General features: G+C 39.3%; 2 protein-coding genes across 9 annotated transcripts in view; one reads left to right on the top strand and one right to left on the bottom strand.

Moving 5' to 3' along the window:
- Positions 1-17352, top strand: part of Obp19b (Odorant-binding protein 19b) — a 363375-nt gene that overhangs the window by 227936 nt on the left and 118087 nt on the right. The window lies entirely within an intron of this gene.
- Obp19a (Odorant-binding protein 19a) overlaps positions 6215-17352 on the bottom strand; it is a 112450-nt gene continuing 101312 nt past the window's right edge. For 3 of the 7 annotated variants that reach the window (XM_067781742.1, XM_067781738.1, XM_067781741.1), the window contains 4 exons: positions 16626-16759; positions 13308-13386; positions 6607-6695; positions 6215-6521 (listed from right to left, as the gene is read on the bottom strand). In XM_067781742.1, the coding sequence (XP_067637843.1) occupies positions 6324-6521; positions 6607-6695; positions 13308-13386; positions 16626-16706 (447 nt within the window). In that variant the 5' untranslated portion in view covers positions 16707-16759 and the 3' untranslated portion in view covers positions 6215-6323. Of the gene's footprint in view, positions 6522-6606; positions 6696-13307; positions 13387-16625; positions 16760-16818; positions 16885-17352 lie in introns of those variants that run through there. The other 4 variants (XM_067781744.1, XM_067781740.1, XM_067781739.1 and 1 more) reach the window with 2 other exon arrangements.

The raw sequence follows: 17352 nt of genomic DNA, 5'->3' as shown, positions 1-17352 counted from the left end.
CCCCCCCCCTCTTTTCTGGCAGCAATCGTGCAGGTCAGGGAAACAGACTCTTAGTCCCTACCTCCGTTTGCACCGTCTGCCAGCACAGAATATATATGTTTGCGACATCCGCTCAATGCAGCTCCTGCCTTGGGTGGTGCCACTTTCCTAGATGTTCTGGTCTCCGCGACGGCAACCCCTCGACGGGTTTCATCGCGCCATGTTGCCAGGTCGCAAACCCAAATCATCCGGGTACCCCAATGCTTGCCCAAGGGCGCCCAGTCCCGAGGCCACAACAGCAGTTGCGTCCTGGCCTTCCACAACCTAGGCGTAGTCACCCGTCACTTAACCCTAGATTGGCGGCGTCACCCCTCATGCACTTTAGAATTCTGCAGTTAAACTGTAATGGACTAACTGGGAAGATTACGGAGATAGTCGATTTCATGAAGCGGCACAAAATCCGCATTGCTGCGATTCAAGAGACTAAACTCACAGCAAGATCTGCATTGCAGACCTGCTCTGGGTATAATGTCCACAGGAAGGACCGCGATAGCGGAAATGGAGGCGGCCTCGCGTTTATTATACACCACTCAGTGCAATATCATATATTTGATCCTGGCATCGACCGCAGGGACAATGTCTTAGAACGTCAAGGCCTATCTGTCCGGTCAGGCGATGCAAATCTAGAAATCATCAACATCTACATCCCTCCTGTCACCTGTTGCCCCAGTGGATACCGCCCTAAAATCGAGGCTTACTCACTGGCAACAATCGCATTATCTTAGGCGATTTCAATACCCATCACGACCTATGGCATTCAAACTTGCGGGCGGACAGTAGGGGTGAGATGTTGGCGGATCAAATAGAAGAAACGACGTTCTGCACAATAAACGGAGACGCCCCCACACGTATGGTAGGAAGCTGTCATAGCTCGCCAGATATTTCAATCGTGAGCACAACTCGTAAACTGCGTCAAGTGGCAGCCGATGGTAACATTGGCATCCGACCACCTGCCCATACTTATTTCGTTCGAGCGTACCGCCGACTTCATCGTCACCGAAAAACGCACTTTCATAAACTTCAAAAAAGGAAAGTGGGAAGGATATAAATCTGCAACAGACAGCAGCTTTGCTGCCCTCCCTATCCCGACTGATGCCCGCCAAGGGGATCGTGCCTTCCGTAAGGTCATTGAATCCGCCTCGGCACATTTCATTCCCGCCGGGAGAATTCCCGAAATCCGGCCCCACTTCCCGGCGGAGGTCGCGAGCTTAGCGAGGGAACGTGACCTTATAAGGACAGCTTAATCCAGGCGACCCCCAAATAAGGGATATAAACCAACGCATCAGATTGCTTGTGGACGAACACAAGCGGGCGAAATGGGAAGAGCACCTAAGAGGTTGTAACCTCTCTACCGGTGTAGGTAAACTTTGGTCCACCGTAAAGTCCCTATCGAATCCGACTAAGCACAAAGACAGAGTTTCCATCGCCTTTGGCGATAAGGTGCTGTCGGATGCGGAAAAATGCGCGAGCGCTTTCTGCCGACAATATATAATGCATCCTACGGTCGACAAAGATAGACGGAGAGCCAATAGACACGCACATAAACACAAATTCAGCGCGTCACCAATCACCATCACCGCTAGAGAGGTTGATGACGCTATTGGTCGCGCTAAACCATCCAAAGCAGTGGGCCCAGACGGCATAGCCATGCCGATGCTTAAAAACCTAGGGAAAGAGGGTTTCAAATATTTAGCGCATGTCTTCAACCTGTCTCTCTCCACCTTTGCTATACCCGAGAAATGGAAAATGGCCAAGGTGGTCCCGCTACTAAAGCCTGGGAAACCAGCTAACGTAGGTGAGTCATATCGTCCGATATCTCTCCTATCGCCAGTGGCAAAGACGCTTGAAGCCATTTTGCTCCCTTATTTCCAAGCACATTTGCAGCTAGCCCCTCATCAGCATGGCTTCAGAAAACTCTATAGCACTACCTCCGCGCTAAATGTCATTAGCACCCAGATAAATTGCGGTTTGAATCAATACCCCCACCATAGAACAGTACTCGTAGCGCTAGACCTATCAAAAGCCTTTGATACGGTCAACCGTGGCTCATTACTGCAAGACCTGGAAGGGTCTACCCTTCCCCCATGTCTTAAAAGGTGGACCGCAAATTATCTGGCTGGTCGGCAGGCATCGGTGCAATTCAGAAACGAAACATCAAAACCAAGGAGAATTAAACAAGGGGTGCCACAGGGTGGTGTCCTATCCCCACTTTTGTTTAATTTCTACATATCTAAGCTACCTTCACCACCGACAGGAGTCACAATCGTTTCCTACGCCGATGACTGCACAATAATGGCCACAGGCCCAGGCCCAGAGATCGATGAGCTATGCAATAAAATAAACGGCTATCTCCCTGATCTCTCCAGTTTTTTCGCCTCGCGAAACCTGGCATTGTCACCGACTAAATCTTCCGCGACCTTATTTACAACATGGACGCCCCAAATGTCGACCATATTGAACATCCACGTCGATGGCACTACGCTACCGACTGTCCTACACCCCAAAATTTTGGGTGTGACGTTTGATCAGGATCTACATTTTGGTGCGCACGCAACCGCAATTGTTCCGAGAATTCAGAGCCGTAATAAAATCCTCAAATCCCTTGCTGGCAGTACCTGGGGAAAAGATAAAGAAACGCTCATGACCACATACAAAGCAATTAGCCAGCCGATTACGTGCTACGCGTCACCCATATGGTCGCCAAGCCTAAAAACTACCCACTGGAAGAAACTACAGGCCTGCCAAAATACTGCTCTCAGAATCGCCACGGGCTGTCTTCTTGTGTCCCCAGAACACCATCTGCATAATGAGGCGAGAATACTCCCCATCAGGGAGAGAAATGAGATGCTGACCAAACAGTTTCTGTTGAATACCCAGAAACCTGGGCATCCCAACAGACATCTGATTGACGAACCAGCACCGCCTAGGGGCCTAAGGAGTCATCTCCGTAAGCATTTTGAGGAAATACGGCACCTGAGAACCCAGCCGTATGAAGCGAAAAAAACACAAGCAGGTCCTTGGTGAACTCCACAGACAGGCGTCGGACCTTTATGTCGGGAATTGCCCGGTGAATCCAGTACTTGAAGAAAAATGTCCAGAACTCGTGGAAGAGGAACGCATACTCCCCAGGGAAACGCGTGTCACTCTTGCTCAACTTCGTTCTGGATACTGTAACAGGTTAAACTCTTACCTATCCAGAATCAACCCCGACATACAAAATGTATGCCCCGCTTGCAATGTGTCCCCACATGACACCAACCATCTCTTTAATTGTAATGTGGAACCAACGCCTCTAACACCCCTTTCCTTATGGTCCACCCCTGTTGAAACGGCAAGTTTCCTTGGACTCCCGTTAGAGGATATTGATGACAATTTGTGATCGGTCGCGGCTATTAGGTGGGGCGAGCATTGCTACAACAACAACAACAACAGTCCCATTGCGAAGTAATATTGGGCACAGTGGAACAGTTTAGAGTTAATATCCGGCTGCTTGCATCGAGTATGGGAGAGTGAGGATGGTCCAAGCGGATGTCATTTTGGAATCAGAAGACGCTCGAGAAGGTTAAACAGATATTCTACTGGGTTGGTTGCCGTCAGTCGGTCACTGAGTGGATTGCGAACTGCGAAGTTTGCAGCAGAGCAAAAGGGCCCAAAACCCGAAGTCATGGCCAGATGAAGCAATATAACTCAGGTGCGCCATTTGAAAGGATCGCCATGGATGTTGCAGGTCCATTTCCTACTAGAAACTGCGGAAACAAATATGTACTGGTGGTTATGGATTACTCCAGCAAATGGCCAGAGGTATACCCAATCCCAAATCAAGAAGCGGAAACTGTAGCAGAAGTGTTTACAAACAATTGGGTTACAAGGTATGGTGTACCAATGGAGTTATATTCTGACCAAAGCAGGAATTTCGAATGAGCTGTGTTCCGGGAAATGTGTAAATCATTGGGAATTCGAAAACACGGACAACTGCATTGCATCCTCAGTCCGATGGTACGGTGGAACGATTGAATAGAACATTGGAGGAGCATTAAGGGAAAGTAGTAGACAAGTACCATAAGGAGTGGGATACACATATATCATTATTCTGGATAGCTTACAGATCGGCAGTGCAAGAGACAACGGGCGAAACTCCCGCAAAGGTAATTTTTGGCAATGACCTTCGACTGCCAGCTGATTTGAAGTTTGGGATAGATGCCGATGCGAGAGAAATGTCAAGAAATCCACTGGTGTTTTGGAAGAAGAGCTGAGAGAGATACATCATCTTGTAAGGCAACGATCAAAGATTATGGGTGACAAGATGAAAGCGAGGTACGATAAAGCAATTAATTCGGAAGGGTTTCAGGAAGGAGATTTGGTGCTGTTATACAACCCACACCGAAAAAAAGGTTTGCTCCGAAATTGCAGTGTAATTGGGAAGGCTCATACAAAGTTTTAAAATGGATCAGCGATGTTTAGGCTTCCGTTTCCAATGTAGAGTTATATAGAGTTTGGCTCTTTTCCTCACACTACATTACTAAGGTAGTAAAAAAGTAGCCAAATAGTGCCAAAAGTTTTCCTTCCCTCTCTAGTACTTTAAAATTCATGACCGGATAATTCCCATTCCTGAGGCATATGCGTTTAAGGATTGCTGCGAAGTTAAGCTGGATGGGCATATAGCCCCATATCATGTGGCTTCTCTAGAATTGAGCGAATTCCGGAAGCCTGGTCGTACTATGCTTACAAGGTCGGAAGGGTTTGTCATCTTCCTCGTCATTTTTCATATAAGGGAAAGACCTAGTCATAATAGTTTAGGATCTCGGCTAATCGGTCATCTAGATTTCAAAAGTTTGATATTGTAACGAATTTTTGATAATTATGCACCTTCCGCTAACGTTCGAATCGCTGAACTGTCGAATAAATAATTCCAATATTCAGTACTGCAAAATGGTCTTTATTAGACTACTTTGGGTGTAGTACTTCAAAATAACACTACACTTCACAACTAATAGCGTATTTAAATCAAACTTATTAGTTATTTCTCAGCTTGTACTGCTTTTATACTCTCTTTGCTTCGTTCGCATATTTCTCTAGACTCTAGACTTTTCACGAAGATGGAACAGTTGTATCGGATACTTGGTTATTTAGCTATACATACGTGTATGTATGTGAGTAAGAACTCCCACACAGCATTTAGGCAATTAAGTTTTGAACCCCTATATGTGAATACAATTTGATTACTCTTTCTAACTATATAATGAGTTATTATACAATTGAGCAAAGGAAATAATCAAATGAATAATTTTGATGATCAAAAACTGAATATGGCTTTCCAATCACATTTTGGAATCATATTTGAATCAAATGTGTTTACTTTAGGTGATCAAAAATTTTTAATCATTTTTCATTCAGCTTTCTGAATCTTTTCTGACTATCTTTCTTCGCTGCAATTTTACTTTTCATTGAAGATTTAATTTTTTTCACATACACACATTTTTTCAATCATGAGGGTCAGAAAAAATGTATTAACATTTTATTCTTCAAGACAAGATATAATGTAAATACTGCTCGTAACCGAAGATGTCCCCAACCATTTCTCCACCTTCGACTTCCCAGAAAATACAAATCCAACCATTAGACAACACGAAAGTTATGAACTATTTGAACCCCAGGTAAGTGAAACTCTCTTGACATATGTACCTAGATATGGCTTCAACATCCCGTACCATATCGTATTTTAAGATGATGACGATCATGGCTGATTTTGGATGTTGTATTCGCAGGTGTATATCGATCAAGTTTGTTTGCGAATTACATTTGGTTCAAATAGCTCATTTCCGCATGCTTTCTTCCTTATCTTATTTTGTATGAGATATGAAGAATAAATTCATGATAATCGTACTAGAAAATCATTCAAAAATCTCAACCAAAACGGTTGTAATACATACATATGTTCACGTATATGATCAGAAAATGACTTTGAAAAATGCTGGCTGGGTTAGCTGATGTCTACATATGTGTATGTGAGACAATTTCTTTGTTTTAAGCTGCTGGCTATGTGTGTGGAATATTCTTCGTTGCCTTGTACATAAGTGTGGCTGCTTGCCATTTTTGTTGTTGTGAATATTTACTAACAGCATAGTGATGTCAACATTCGACACAATATGAAGGAAATAGTTGAAAATCATTAAAGTAAGCGTATGGTCGCATAACAGTTTATTATTATAATTGGTTATAGATACTTTCATACACAAAATTTTAACAAAATTATCGATCTGTATTCTGTATACATACATAAACATTTAAGGAAACATAAAGTTTTTTATCTGACCACGCATACATACTAACAGCGCATATCCTGCATCACAATTATTTTTTATTCCATTCACTGCGTCTTTACAATTATTCAAACCGGAGCGATAATCGTCCTTGTAATCGTCGGGCATCAGTACATCGACCTGCTTCAATGAACTTTCTAGCAGGAACTTGCCCTTTTTCATCTGAGTACATTAAACCAAAGAAAAGAATAAGATATGATTAGATATTTAACTAAGTATACATTCACATTAAAAATGTTTATCATACCGTTTGCATCATTTCCAAAATGCAAGTAATATAGCATTTGACATCCTTTTGGTCGGGAATATTTCCCGATCTGATGCCATCTGCCGTTTCTGAAAAGAAGCAAAATAGGCAAATTTCAATAGCTCCTCGAAGAAAATCTACAATATTAATGCTCAGTCCTTAAAAAAGGGCTGTCGGTTTTTGATTTTAGATTGTATATAAGTACTTATTTGTATGCCCTGCATTTCTTTGACTATCATCGTCACAAACCCTGTAGTTATTATTGTAAGACCTGATTTGCTCAGTCATGGAAAAATGAACAACAACAACCCATTCTGGAACGCCTGGATGGTCAGCTATGAAATCATAAGCTTTCCGCTTCCCGACTCAAATTCGAGTCCGGATATTCCTTTGTAAATGAAGTGATAAGCTATTGCTGCGCTCACAGATTACCAACAGTGGTGCCAATTAAAATTTGTAGCGTAAATTAAAATAAAGCATGTACGAAGTTGAAGGTTGGCAAAGCCAATAGTGATGGTCTATGTAAGAAGTACACCAGATATTGGGCCAAACGTACCACGCCCACCGTCACCGCCAGTTCAAAGCAATATGTGATACTTTGGATTTTGGAGCAACCTTAGTATATTGCCAATAAATGCTATTTTGGACTAGGTAGGCAATTGAAAAGTAAAGTCCTCTTTTGGCAAACGAAAATCATGCTCTAGAAGTTACTTATCGTTCCCGTCATGCTATATGCTGGAGAAACATAGCCTATGATACCATCAGATGAAGCGGCTCTGGGAGTGTTCGAGAGAAAATGACTTCGAGATTTACGGACCTCTGCGCGTTAGCGGCGGCGAGTACTTAAAAAGGTTTAATGATAAGCTGTGCGAGCTATACGCAAACACCAACATAGTCCAGCGAGTTAAAACCAGCGGTTACGCTTAAAATTAAATTATTCCCAGTTTTGCTTACTTCGTAAAAGCAACCCGTCCAGATTTTCCAATTTGGGAGTGTCTATCATCATTGGAGAACAAACCTCTCGTAATTGAATCATGGTTGAAACCATTGTAAATTCATACAAGTGAAAGATCTTTCAACTCCTCTATTGCCATACCTACCTGTCAAATAATAGCTGACAGGGAGAACGGCTGTCGCGAATGGTCAGAGAATGGAAGAAAGGATTGTGTTTTGCTCGAGGTTATTAAATGGAAGTGCCATGAATTGCACATTAGTGTTTCAAATCAGATTTTCTTTTAAATGTGTATACAGAAAATCAGACTACATTTTAATATCTTTATCTCTAAAATTTAGTTAATAGAGAAAATATGAGCAGCCAGTTAAGCAAACATTTTAAAATATGTAAATAATGCAATGTACCATTAGTTTACAAAAATGGTTCAAAAACACTATTGAGCAAATTATTTAAGTAATCGAACAGCGATTTAACAGGTGATCCGGGCTGATTACTATTGTAAAAGTTTTTTCAAACATTCGCCACTTGTATGAATTCACAATGCTCATATTTTGATTTTTTGTCATTCAAAAAAGTGAATAACAAATTTTTTATTCGATAAAGGAAATTTTAAAAATCAAATGAAAACAGAATCGATTCGAGCAAAATTCAAAGACTAAAAAGAATTGAAGTGACGCGCCAGAAAAATTTTATTCCAAAATGAAATCGTTTTTCGTTATTTTGGCGTTCAGGCATGCTTAACCAACGAACCGATATAATTTCGTTACGACAATTAACGTTAATAAACGAAACAAAGTCATTTCGTTTCGTTTATTAACGTTAAGAACGTCAAATTAACGAAATGATTGTTTCGTTTTCTGCCATATCAAAACGAAATCAAATCTTTTATGTTGATTATTAATTTCAAACTATGCTGCCAAAGCTGATTGATGGCGGAGTCATTAAAGGTGAAAACATTAGCCAAGCTGATTGCAACTTTTCTCATGAATTTTGACAGTACGAACATTCTCAGAGTATTTTTGGCATTACCACCAACGAATTACACAAACAAATTACATAGAGTTTGTGTGTGTATATGCGCTCGTTGTTGCCACCTTACGGCTTCACCATGGCTATAGCATTGCCAGCATAATTCAAACATAAAGTATCACGTTTTCGTTAACGTTTTTCACGTTAACGAAAGCTTTTCGTTTCGGTTAAAAACGAGATACAATTTATCCTGATAATTCCTTTATCGATAATATTTCGAAGTGTTTCAACGGAAACGGTGGAAATTTTTTGATAAACGATTAGCTTAACGTTAAGGTGCATCCCTGCCACCAACGAATTACACAAACAAATTACATGGAGTTTGTGTGTATGTCCGCTAGCTGTTACCACCTTACGGCTTCACCATGGCTATAGCATTGCCAGCACAATTCAAACATAAAGTATCACGTTTTCGTTAACGTTTTTCACGTTAACAAAGCTTTTCGTTTCGGTTAAAAACGAGATACAATTTATCTTTATAATTACTTTATCGATAATATTTCGAAGTGTTTCAACGGAAACAGTGAAATTTTTTGATAAACGATTAGCTTAACGTTAAGGTGCATCCCTGTTGTCGTTCCCGTTTTGCGGCCGGTGGATTGAGAACATACCCATCAAGACAAGTGTGTTCAAAATCATCTGTTGACTCAACGTAAGCGCCAAAACGACGCGAAAGTCGAATTTATTGGGGCCTTAAGGCCCCATTACTGATACTTAGCATAGACTTGACTTGGCTTGAGAACTGTCACTTACAGTTCTGTTTAATGAATATTGCATGTTACTGATTACTCAAAACTTAGCAACACTTAACTTGACTTAGAAGTCTGTTGAATTTTGATTTTCTATGTAAGTTCTAAGCAGGCATGCTTAACCAACGAAACGATATCATTTCGTTACGATAATCAATATCGATAATATTTCGAAGTGTTTCAACGGAAACGGTGGAAATTTTTTGATAAACGATTAGCTTAACGTTAAGGTGCATCCCTGCCACCAACGAATTACACAAACAAATTACATGGAGTTTGTGTGTATGTCCGCTAGCTGTTACCACCTTACGGCTTCACCATGGCTATAGCATTGCCAGCACAATTCAAACATAAAGTATCACGTTTTCGTTAACGTTTTTCACGTTAACAAAGCTTTTCGTTTCGGTTAAAAACGAGATACAATTTATCTTTATAATTACTTTATCGATAATATTTCGAAGTGTTTCAACGGAAACAGTGAAATTTTTTGATAAACGATTAGCTTAACGTTAAGGTGCATCCCTGTTGTCGTTCCCGTTTTGCGGCCGGTGGATTGAGAACATACCCATCAAGACAAGTGTGTTCAAAATCATCTGTTGACTCAACGTAAGCGCCAAAACGACGCGAAAGTCGAATTTATTGGGGCCTTAAGGCCCCATTACTGATACTTAGCATAGACTTGACTTGGCTTGAGAACTGTCACTTACAGTTCTGTTTAATGAATATTGCATGTTACTGATTACTCAAAACTTAGCAACACTTAACTTGACTTAGAAGTCTGTTGAATTTTGATTTTCTATGTAAGTTCTAAGCAGGCATGCTTAACCAACGAAACGATATCATTTCGTTACGATAAACAACGTTAATAAACGAAACGAAGTCATTTCGTTTCGTTTATTAACGTTAAGATCGTCAAATTAACGATTTCGTTTCGTTTTCTGCCATATCAAAACGAAATCAAATCGTTTATGTTGATTATTAATTTCAAACTATGCTGGCAAAGCTGATTGATGGCGGAGTCATTAAAGGTGAAAGCATTATCCAAGCTGATTGCAACTTTTCTCATGAATTTTGACAGTACGAACATTTCTCAGAGTATTTTTGACATTACCACCAACGAATTACACAAACAAATTACATAGAGTTTGTGTGTGTATATGCGCTCGTTGTTGCCACCTTACGGCTTCACCATGGCTATAGCATTGCCAGCATAATTCAAACATAAAGTATCACGTTTTCGTTAACGTTTTTCACGTTAACGAAAGCTTTTCGTTTCAGTTAAAAACGAGATACAATTTATCTTGATAATTCCTTTATCGATAATATTTCGAAGTGTTTCAACGGAAACGGTGGAAATTTTTTGATAAACGATTAGCTTAACGTTAAGGTGCATCCCTGGTTCTAAGTGACGTTTACATTTTGAGATGCCATTTGTTTGTTTCCATTTCATTTTGACATTTTGTCATATAAATTGACATTTATTGATTATGATGCCAGATTGTATGCGTTAAGTGGAGTATAATCAAGGCTAAGTTGCCAAGTTTACGCCAAGTCAAGTCAAGTTAACGCTAAGTATCAGTAATGGGGCCTTTAATGTAATAGAACGCGCATCGTAGGGTGAAAAGTAAACTGCATTAGTTACAGCTTTTTGAAGATTCCCCTTCCTTGCATTAATATATTTAGCTAGTATATAAAAGCTAGTGCTATAAACCTCAATACTCCATATCATAATACCACTTGTTTCAAGTAACTTGGACACTAGCAAAGCCAAACATAAGGTTTTCGTTGATTTTCTGTACTTTAACTACATCTACCCAATTTTATATTGCAGTGAAGGTGGGTGAGCACTGGGGATGACGATTTTCCGAATTTTTTGCCTCTCGCGATTTTCGATATTTCAAAGTTCAATGCCGAAATTATAGTATATTTGTATATCTTTATGGTTTTGACAAAAATTGCAACACATTGACGAAAACTCAGTAAATTCATTAGACGATTTCTCAGAAGCAAAAAAAGATTTTCTTAAACCACGATTTTCAAGATTAGAAGTGCTACTTTCAGGAGAAATAATGAACCTAAAAAAAATTCTAGAAGTGGCATGACCTTAAATGTATACATTTTAAAGGTGTTTTTGGTTCTTTAGGTTCGAGTATCTCCAAAACTTTAAGTGACACAAGATTCGGGTTCACCACGGCGAACCCATAGAAAAAATATAGTCCTATTTCTAGTAACAAAATTTGTTGGGATTTTCGTCGACCTGTGTTATGTCAGAAAACCGCGTTTTTCCCAATTTGAGACATGAATATCTCGAAAACCTGAACCAATCTGCAAAATCTAACTTGAGATAAAGGTTCTGTGCCAACAAAAAACCTTTAGAAACCAATAAAAAAATCTTGCCACCAATTTTAAAATATATTTGTCCCCATGCTCTTAAAAGGTGGATATATGTGAAACATGTTTTAAATTATTTAAATTCGTATTAAAAAGCAATTTTCAAGTCTTAAAAAAGATCGGGATACCGGGATCGTTATCCCTAGTGAGCACTTATTCGCATGAAAAAAAAGATGTGTGCTCCGTCATTTACATATACAAGTTTTGTAAACCAATTTTATGGCTATTCACTGCTATTACTTGGGATGACTTGGTGAACTTGGTTTTTTGTAAGCGATTTATAGGGATGTTTCATACGTATTTTATCCGGCCTGTTTTCCATGGAGCAATAGTAGTAAGATCGCAATATTGAAGAAAAAATGTATTTATAAAACGGCGAGTTATATCTTAATATATAAAAAAAAACGTGTCACAACATTTTCGGGCGCGATGGACTCCCAAACTACTGAACCGATTTTGAATTTTTTTTGCACCCCGTGTGTAGTTTGATCTAACTTGAGAGATAGGATAGGTTATATCTCAGTTTATAGTCGCAATATTATTTTATTGCAATTTTTTTTATTTGTTTATACGTAATAATAAAATGTTATGTATACGCAGCGACACTCAATTTTCAGGTGGTGCGGATATACTTCCGTGTAATTGCTTGGTGTTTAATTAAACAACCTGCTTATCAATAAAAAATAGTATAGCGAATGATATCAAGTATAGCACATCACCAGGCCCGCCGAGAGGGTGGGAGGGTTTCTGAGGGGGCCCGCGATTTAGAGGTACTATGACACTTTTTTTTAATTCAGGAGGGTCTTTAGTTGTGTAGAGGGTAATTTTCATACCCCTGGGTGACTAGGGTCTCGAGATATAGGCCAAAACGTGGGCCAGTGAATGCCTAGACAGTGTTTATACAATATGGATATCAAATGAAAGCTGTTGATGAGTGCCTTAGTACAGAGTAATATATTATCAAGAGGCGGACTGGGACTGGGATTAGGACTAAGACTGGGACTGGCACTCGGAGTGCGACTGGGACTGAGACTCGGAGTGGGACTGGGACTGGGACTGGAATAAAATACATACCATCCTCTGAGACAGGCAATAAGGGATGCAGAAGAATGAGAAGAAATTGAGAGAAGAGAAAAGAGAGGAGAAGGAGAGTGAGAAAGAGATAGAATGAGACGAAGATGGAGATAGATGAAGCGAAAAAGACGGAGGAAGGAGTGAATAAAAGGATTAGGAAAAAGTGAAGAGGGGGAGGGCAGAGTCAGACGGAAAAAGCTTATTAAAATGTATGCAGATAGGCCAAATTTAGGGCAGGACAACGTCTACCGGGTCTTCAAGTAAATTATAAAAACTAATAAAAAAAAAAAAATAAATGTAAGGCGCGATAACCTCCGAAGAGATCTAAGGCCGAGCTTCTCTTCCAATTTGCGTCGTGCTCCTCCAAATATAAAAACTAATAGTGTACGGAAATATGTATTATGCTTTTTTTTTGTGGGTTCGCATCGGCGACACAGAACGAGAACTTCATAAGTGTTTCGTGGCATTCCCATTTTTATCTCCCATCAGTATAGTTCACATACCTGCTGATATTTTAGGAAATTTTGGCAAACAAACATCCCGCATAAGTTTACCAGCAGCCATCATCTGTTCCTCCGTGGCCTGAAACATAAGAAATTGTTTATTAATGCAAAACATTTGTTCATTCCACTAAAATTCGGCCACGACAATTTTGCAAAAAGTTATCATTTGCGCCTAAAAGAATGTAGCATAAAGTACTCTGTACTTTGATTTATTTAGTCTAACCTTTAAACCTAAATGTATTGCGTTTTCCTAGGCAGTTACATACATATAATTTTTGAGTAACACGTAACCTCCGTTCTGATTCATGTTTGCGCTACTCACAACCAGTCGACCTTCTGGTTTAGAATTTTGTAGAGTATTCATACTGGTTAGTTTTTGAGTAGTTCACATTGACAAGAATGTTTGTCTGTCGAGCTCGATGAAATGCGCGAGCAATACAAATCAATGGGCACATAAACACAAACACGAGCGCGGAACACCTTATCGTTACTTCGGCTTTAAAAAGCAACGAAAAGTGTCTAGTTTTCTTAATCAACAGGCCCAGACGGTATATCTATACTGATGCGAATACACCTTGGGCATGAGGGCATCGCTAGCTTTTGACACAGTCAACCACCACACTATTCCAAGAAATAGAGGGTTCACCCTTCTTTTAAAAAGATGGACCGCAAATTATCAGAGTGGTCGGCAATCGTCGGTTCAATTTAGGAACGAAACCGCAAAGCCTAGGAAAATTAAACCGTGGGTGGCGCAGGGTTATATCCTATCCCCGCTTCTGTTTAGTTTATACATATCACAGCTCCCTTCAACACCAGAACGAGCTACCAACATTTCCTATGCCGACTACTGCACGATAATGGCCACAGGCCCTGGTCCCTCAATAGACGAAATAGTTTCCAAAATAAATAGTAAGCTATCCAGTCTTTCTGTTTTATTCACCTCGCGCGATCTGAAGGTATTCACGTTGATGGGGTTACGCTATCGACTGTTGCGTAACCCAAAGATAAACAGAACTTAGGTATAACGCTCGATACCCCTGAACACCACCTACATAGTGAGGCACAAGAGCTCAAATTAATGGAGTATTACAAAATACCGAACAACAGTTTTTCTGAATTTTCGCAAAGCGGGCATCCCAGCAAATAACTGTCCTGAGGTATAAGGAGTAATCTCTTCAAGCACTACGATGAGATACGGCACCTACCAGCTCAGCCGATTAATTCATGACGGCATGATTAAAAATGTGAGTATAAAATTAAAATTTTTTGTGCCGATCAAACTTATTTCAAATAGAGCTTACTATTTCTTCTCGAACACAAGCGAGAATTCTGAGAGCCGAGAAATCGAGAGCTCTGCTTCTCGCGAGATACTCGTAAATATCCCACGCTTCTCGATATTCAATGTAGTCGCCATAGTTTTTTTTTTTTTTTTTTACTTGAGGTTCTGTGAAAATTTTCGCTTGTGCTCCAGAAGAATCCGATATCTCTATATAAGTCTGCCAGTGTAGCGTTTAAATTGAATGTCAAGAAGCTCGCGATCTTTACGTGTACTTCGAGACTAGAGCATCTTGCGGTAGCTGAGAGTCGCGAGAAACTTTTTCTCGAACAAACTCAAGGAATCGTAAGCTCTAATTTCAAACAATTCAGAAATATTTTGCAATTTTTCTTTAATATCAATAAAAAAATGATGAAAAATTGTCTGTCCCTCAACTACCTTAACACCAGTAAGAATGTATCTGGGCCCATGTTCAAAGCTCAGCACCCGAACAGCTAGGTGATGAAGAAAGTGAAATTCAGAAACATGTCCTAATAACTAGCTTTATAGTTGTACCATGCTTCTACACCAGCTGTCCGAAGTTCCATGTTCCATTCGCAAACAGACATTATAGTTTCCTTTACTAAGACAAGCAGCTAGTGAATTGCGCTGCATTTGAACATAGCTTTCCCTTCACTTGGCCTCGTTTGACTTTGGCCATGTCGAAGCAAAGCACGCCGAAGTTATTGGTAAGCTGAAGTGGTGTAACGCAAAGAATCCAGTTTTACTCTGAGATTCCAAAAGCATAACGCCGGGCCTACGGTTGTTTATAAAAAGCAGTTTCTGATTGTGATGCTAATAATAGGTCAAAGGAATTCCTTTGTTGAAGACAATTGCTTTATATCATGGTCAGAATTATGCGGGATAAGTTAAGTTGATAAGACTGATTTAAAGTGACCTGGACGACGCTTTTCCGTAGTAATCCCAGTTTGGTGTGTCCGGCCCTCTACGTCTTCAATTACAACTGACGTCGATATGCCCTACTTGAATAGGTGTCTTTTAAAAGTCCGGTTTACCAACCAATATTAAGTATTGCCATGCGTCCAAAATCCGCCATGATATTGCGAATTCGAATCCCTAATATAAGGCACATAAATAAATCCGAAAAGGGTTATATAAGAAGCAAATTATGAGCTCCTTATGAGCATTATGAGAGCCTGGTCGGACTTCCATTTAGGCTGACTTAATGTATGAAATAAAGCCCATATCGAGCGACCTTTGCAAAAAAGGAAATACTATCTCTTATATGATCTCATAATGAGTGTAAACGTTCCGTTCTTTTTGGACTCCCAATGTTTGCTGGGAGAGGTTGTATAAGTTTAACGCCTCATGAGAAGCTAAACAAAAAAAAAAAAAAAAAAAGAGGTATCAAATTGGTTACTTCTTGGCGAAAGACAATATAATTTTCTGAAAACTTCAGGGATACCGAAAGCTGTAAAAAGTGGTTTCGAAAATTTTCTGGGTTATGGCCTTTGTGAATTAAACTAACGCTATCTTGCATGGTCATGTTCCAATATAATACGAGAGCGTTCTTATGTAGGGTGCTTTTGATAGTTAGATTCAGAGAGGCCTTTTGATAGATGAAACGCTGCTTCGGAGATTAAGGTAACAAGGTAGCAAGACACTTTCTCAGTATTTCCACAATGAGTATATACAGAGTTTAGACCAACCAAACCTAAAGTCCATGTTTGCTGGTTTCGACCGAATGTTAGGGCTAGTCAAAAAATATGAGTAGAGGTATTTCAAGACGCATTTTGACTTTCGTATCAATAATCCAGGAGCTAAAAATGAAAGATCGTGTCTGCTATACAAATTTGCATAAAATAGTTGGCAAACACTGTGTTTGCGTTTAATGGGAACGTAGCACAAAGTAAGAATTTATTATTAACACTTTTTTTGCTTAGTGTTGGAACAAAGAATTTTTTCTTCGTTTTTTCTTTTTTTATAATAATTGCATTATATGAAATATCTAAGCATATATGTAGATCACAGTCAAAACTCACACTGCCAATGGCTTGTTCCGCATGCAGGATCAATATGAATATCACAATTGTTAGGACGTAACGGTTTATTTTACGCAACATATCGAATTTATACCGATTTTTAATTAATTTCGATCCAACTCTCGTTTTAACAACTATATAACAAATATTTCTTTATAATACAGATCTATGTATGTATTTAAATACTATAAACCTGAAAATTTTTGTTCGCGGTTTAATTCAATTAAATGCTTGGGAATATTTTCTATCAAATGCTTTAGCTCGAAACCGAAAACTTTCTTTTATATCTGACATGAAAAATATTAAAACATGAAAACTTTTTACATGCATATGTAATTTTTACAAAAAAGTGCATTTGATTTCTATGGGAGTATCTAATATAAGTATGTGTAAGGTGCGAGACATGAGAGACACCATGTAAGTATAGGGTATGAGACTTGAACTTAATTATGGGGTTGCAACTGTCATGAAAGCTATGAATAATCCGTACAATAGAAATAATAAAGAGGAATGTGTTGAAAAGTGCAACAAACGATTCATTAGTTTTTAATTTTAAACAGGGAGCGTAAATATAATGAGATCTCTTACAAAATTCATAACTGATCGGTATTTTTTAAGATTTCTGTTAAAAAAATATATCCATTCAGGAATTAACGAGATAGATGTGAATAGATTAGATGTTGGAATGATTGGATATCCAGATATTTGTTTTTGTGACTAAACTGTG

Source organism: Eurosta solidaginis, chromosome 4 (assembly GCF_040869045.1).
Source record: "Eurosta solidaginis isolate ZX-2024a chromosome 4, ASM4086904v1, whole genome shotgun sequence".
NCBI classification, from domain to species: Eukaryota; Metazoa; Arthropoda; class Insecta; order Diptera; family Tephritidae; genus Eurosta; species Eurosta solidaginis.
The sequence above is the reverse complement of the archived record's forward strand: the minus strand, read 5'-3'. Positions and strand labels throughout refer to the sequence as shown.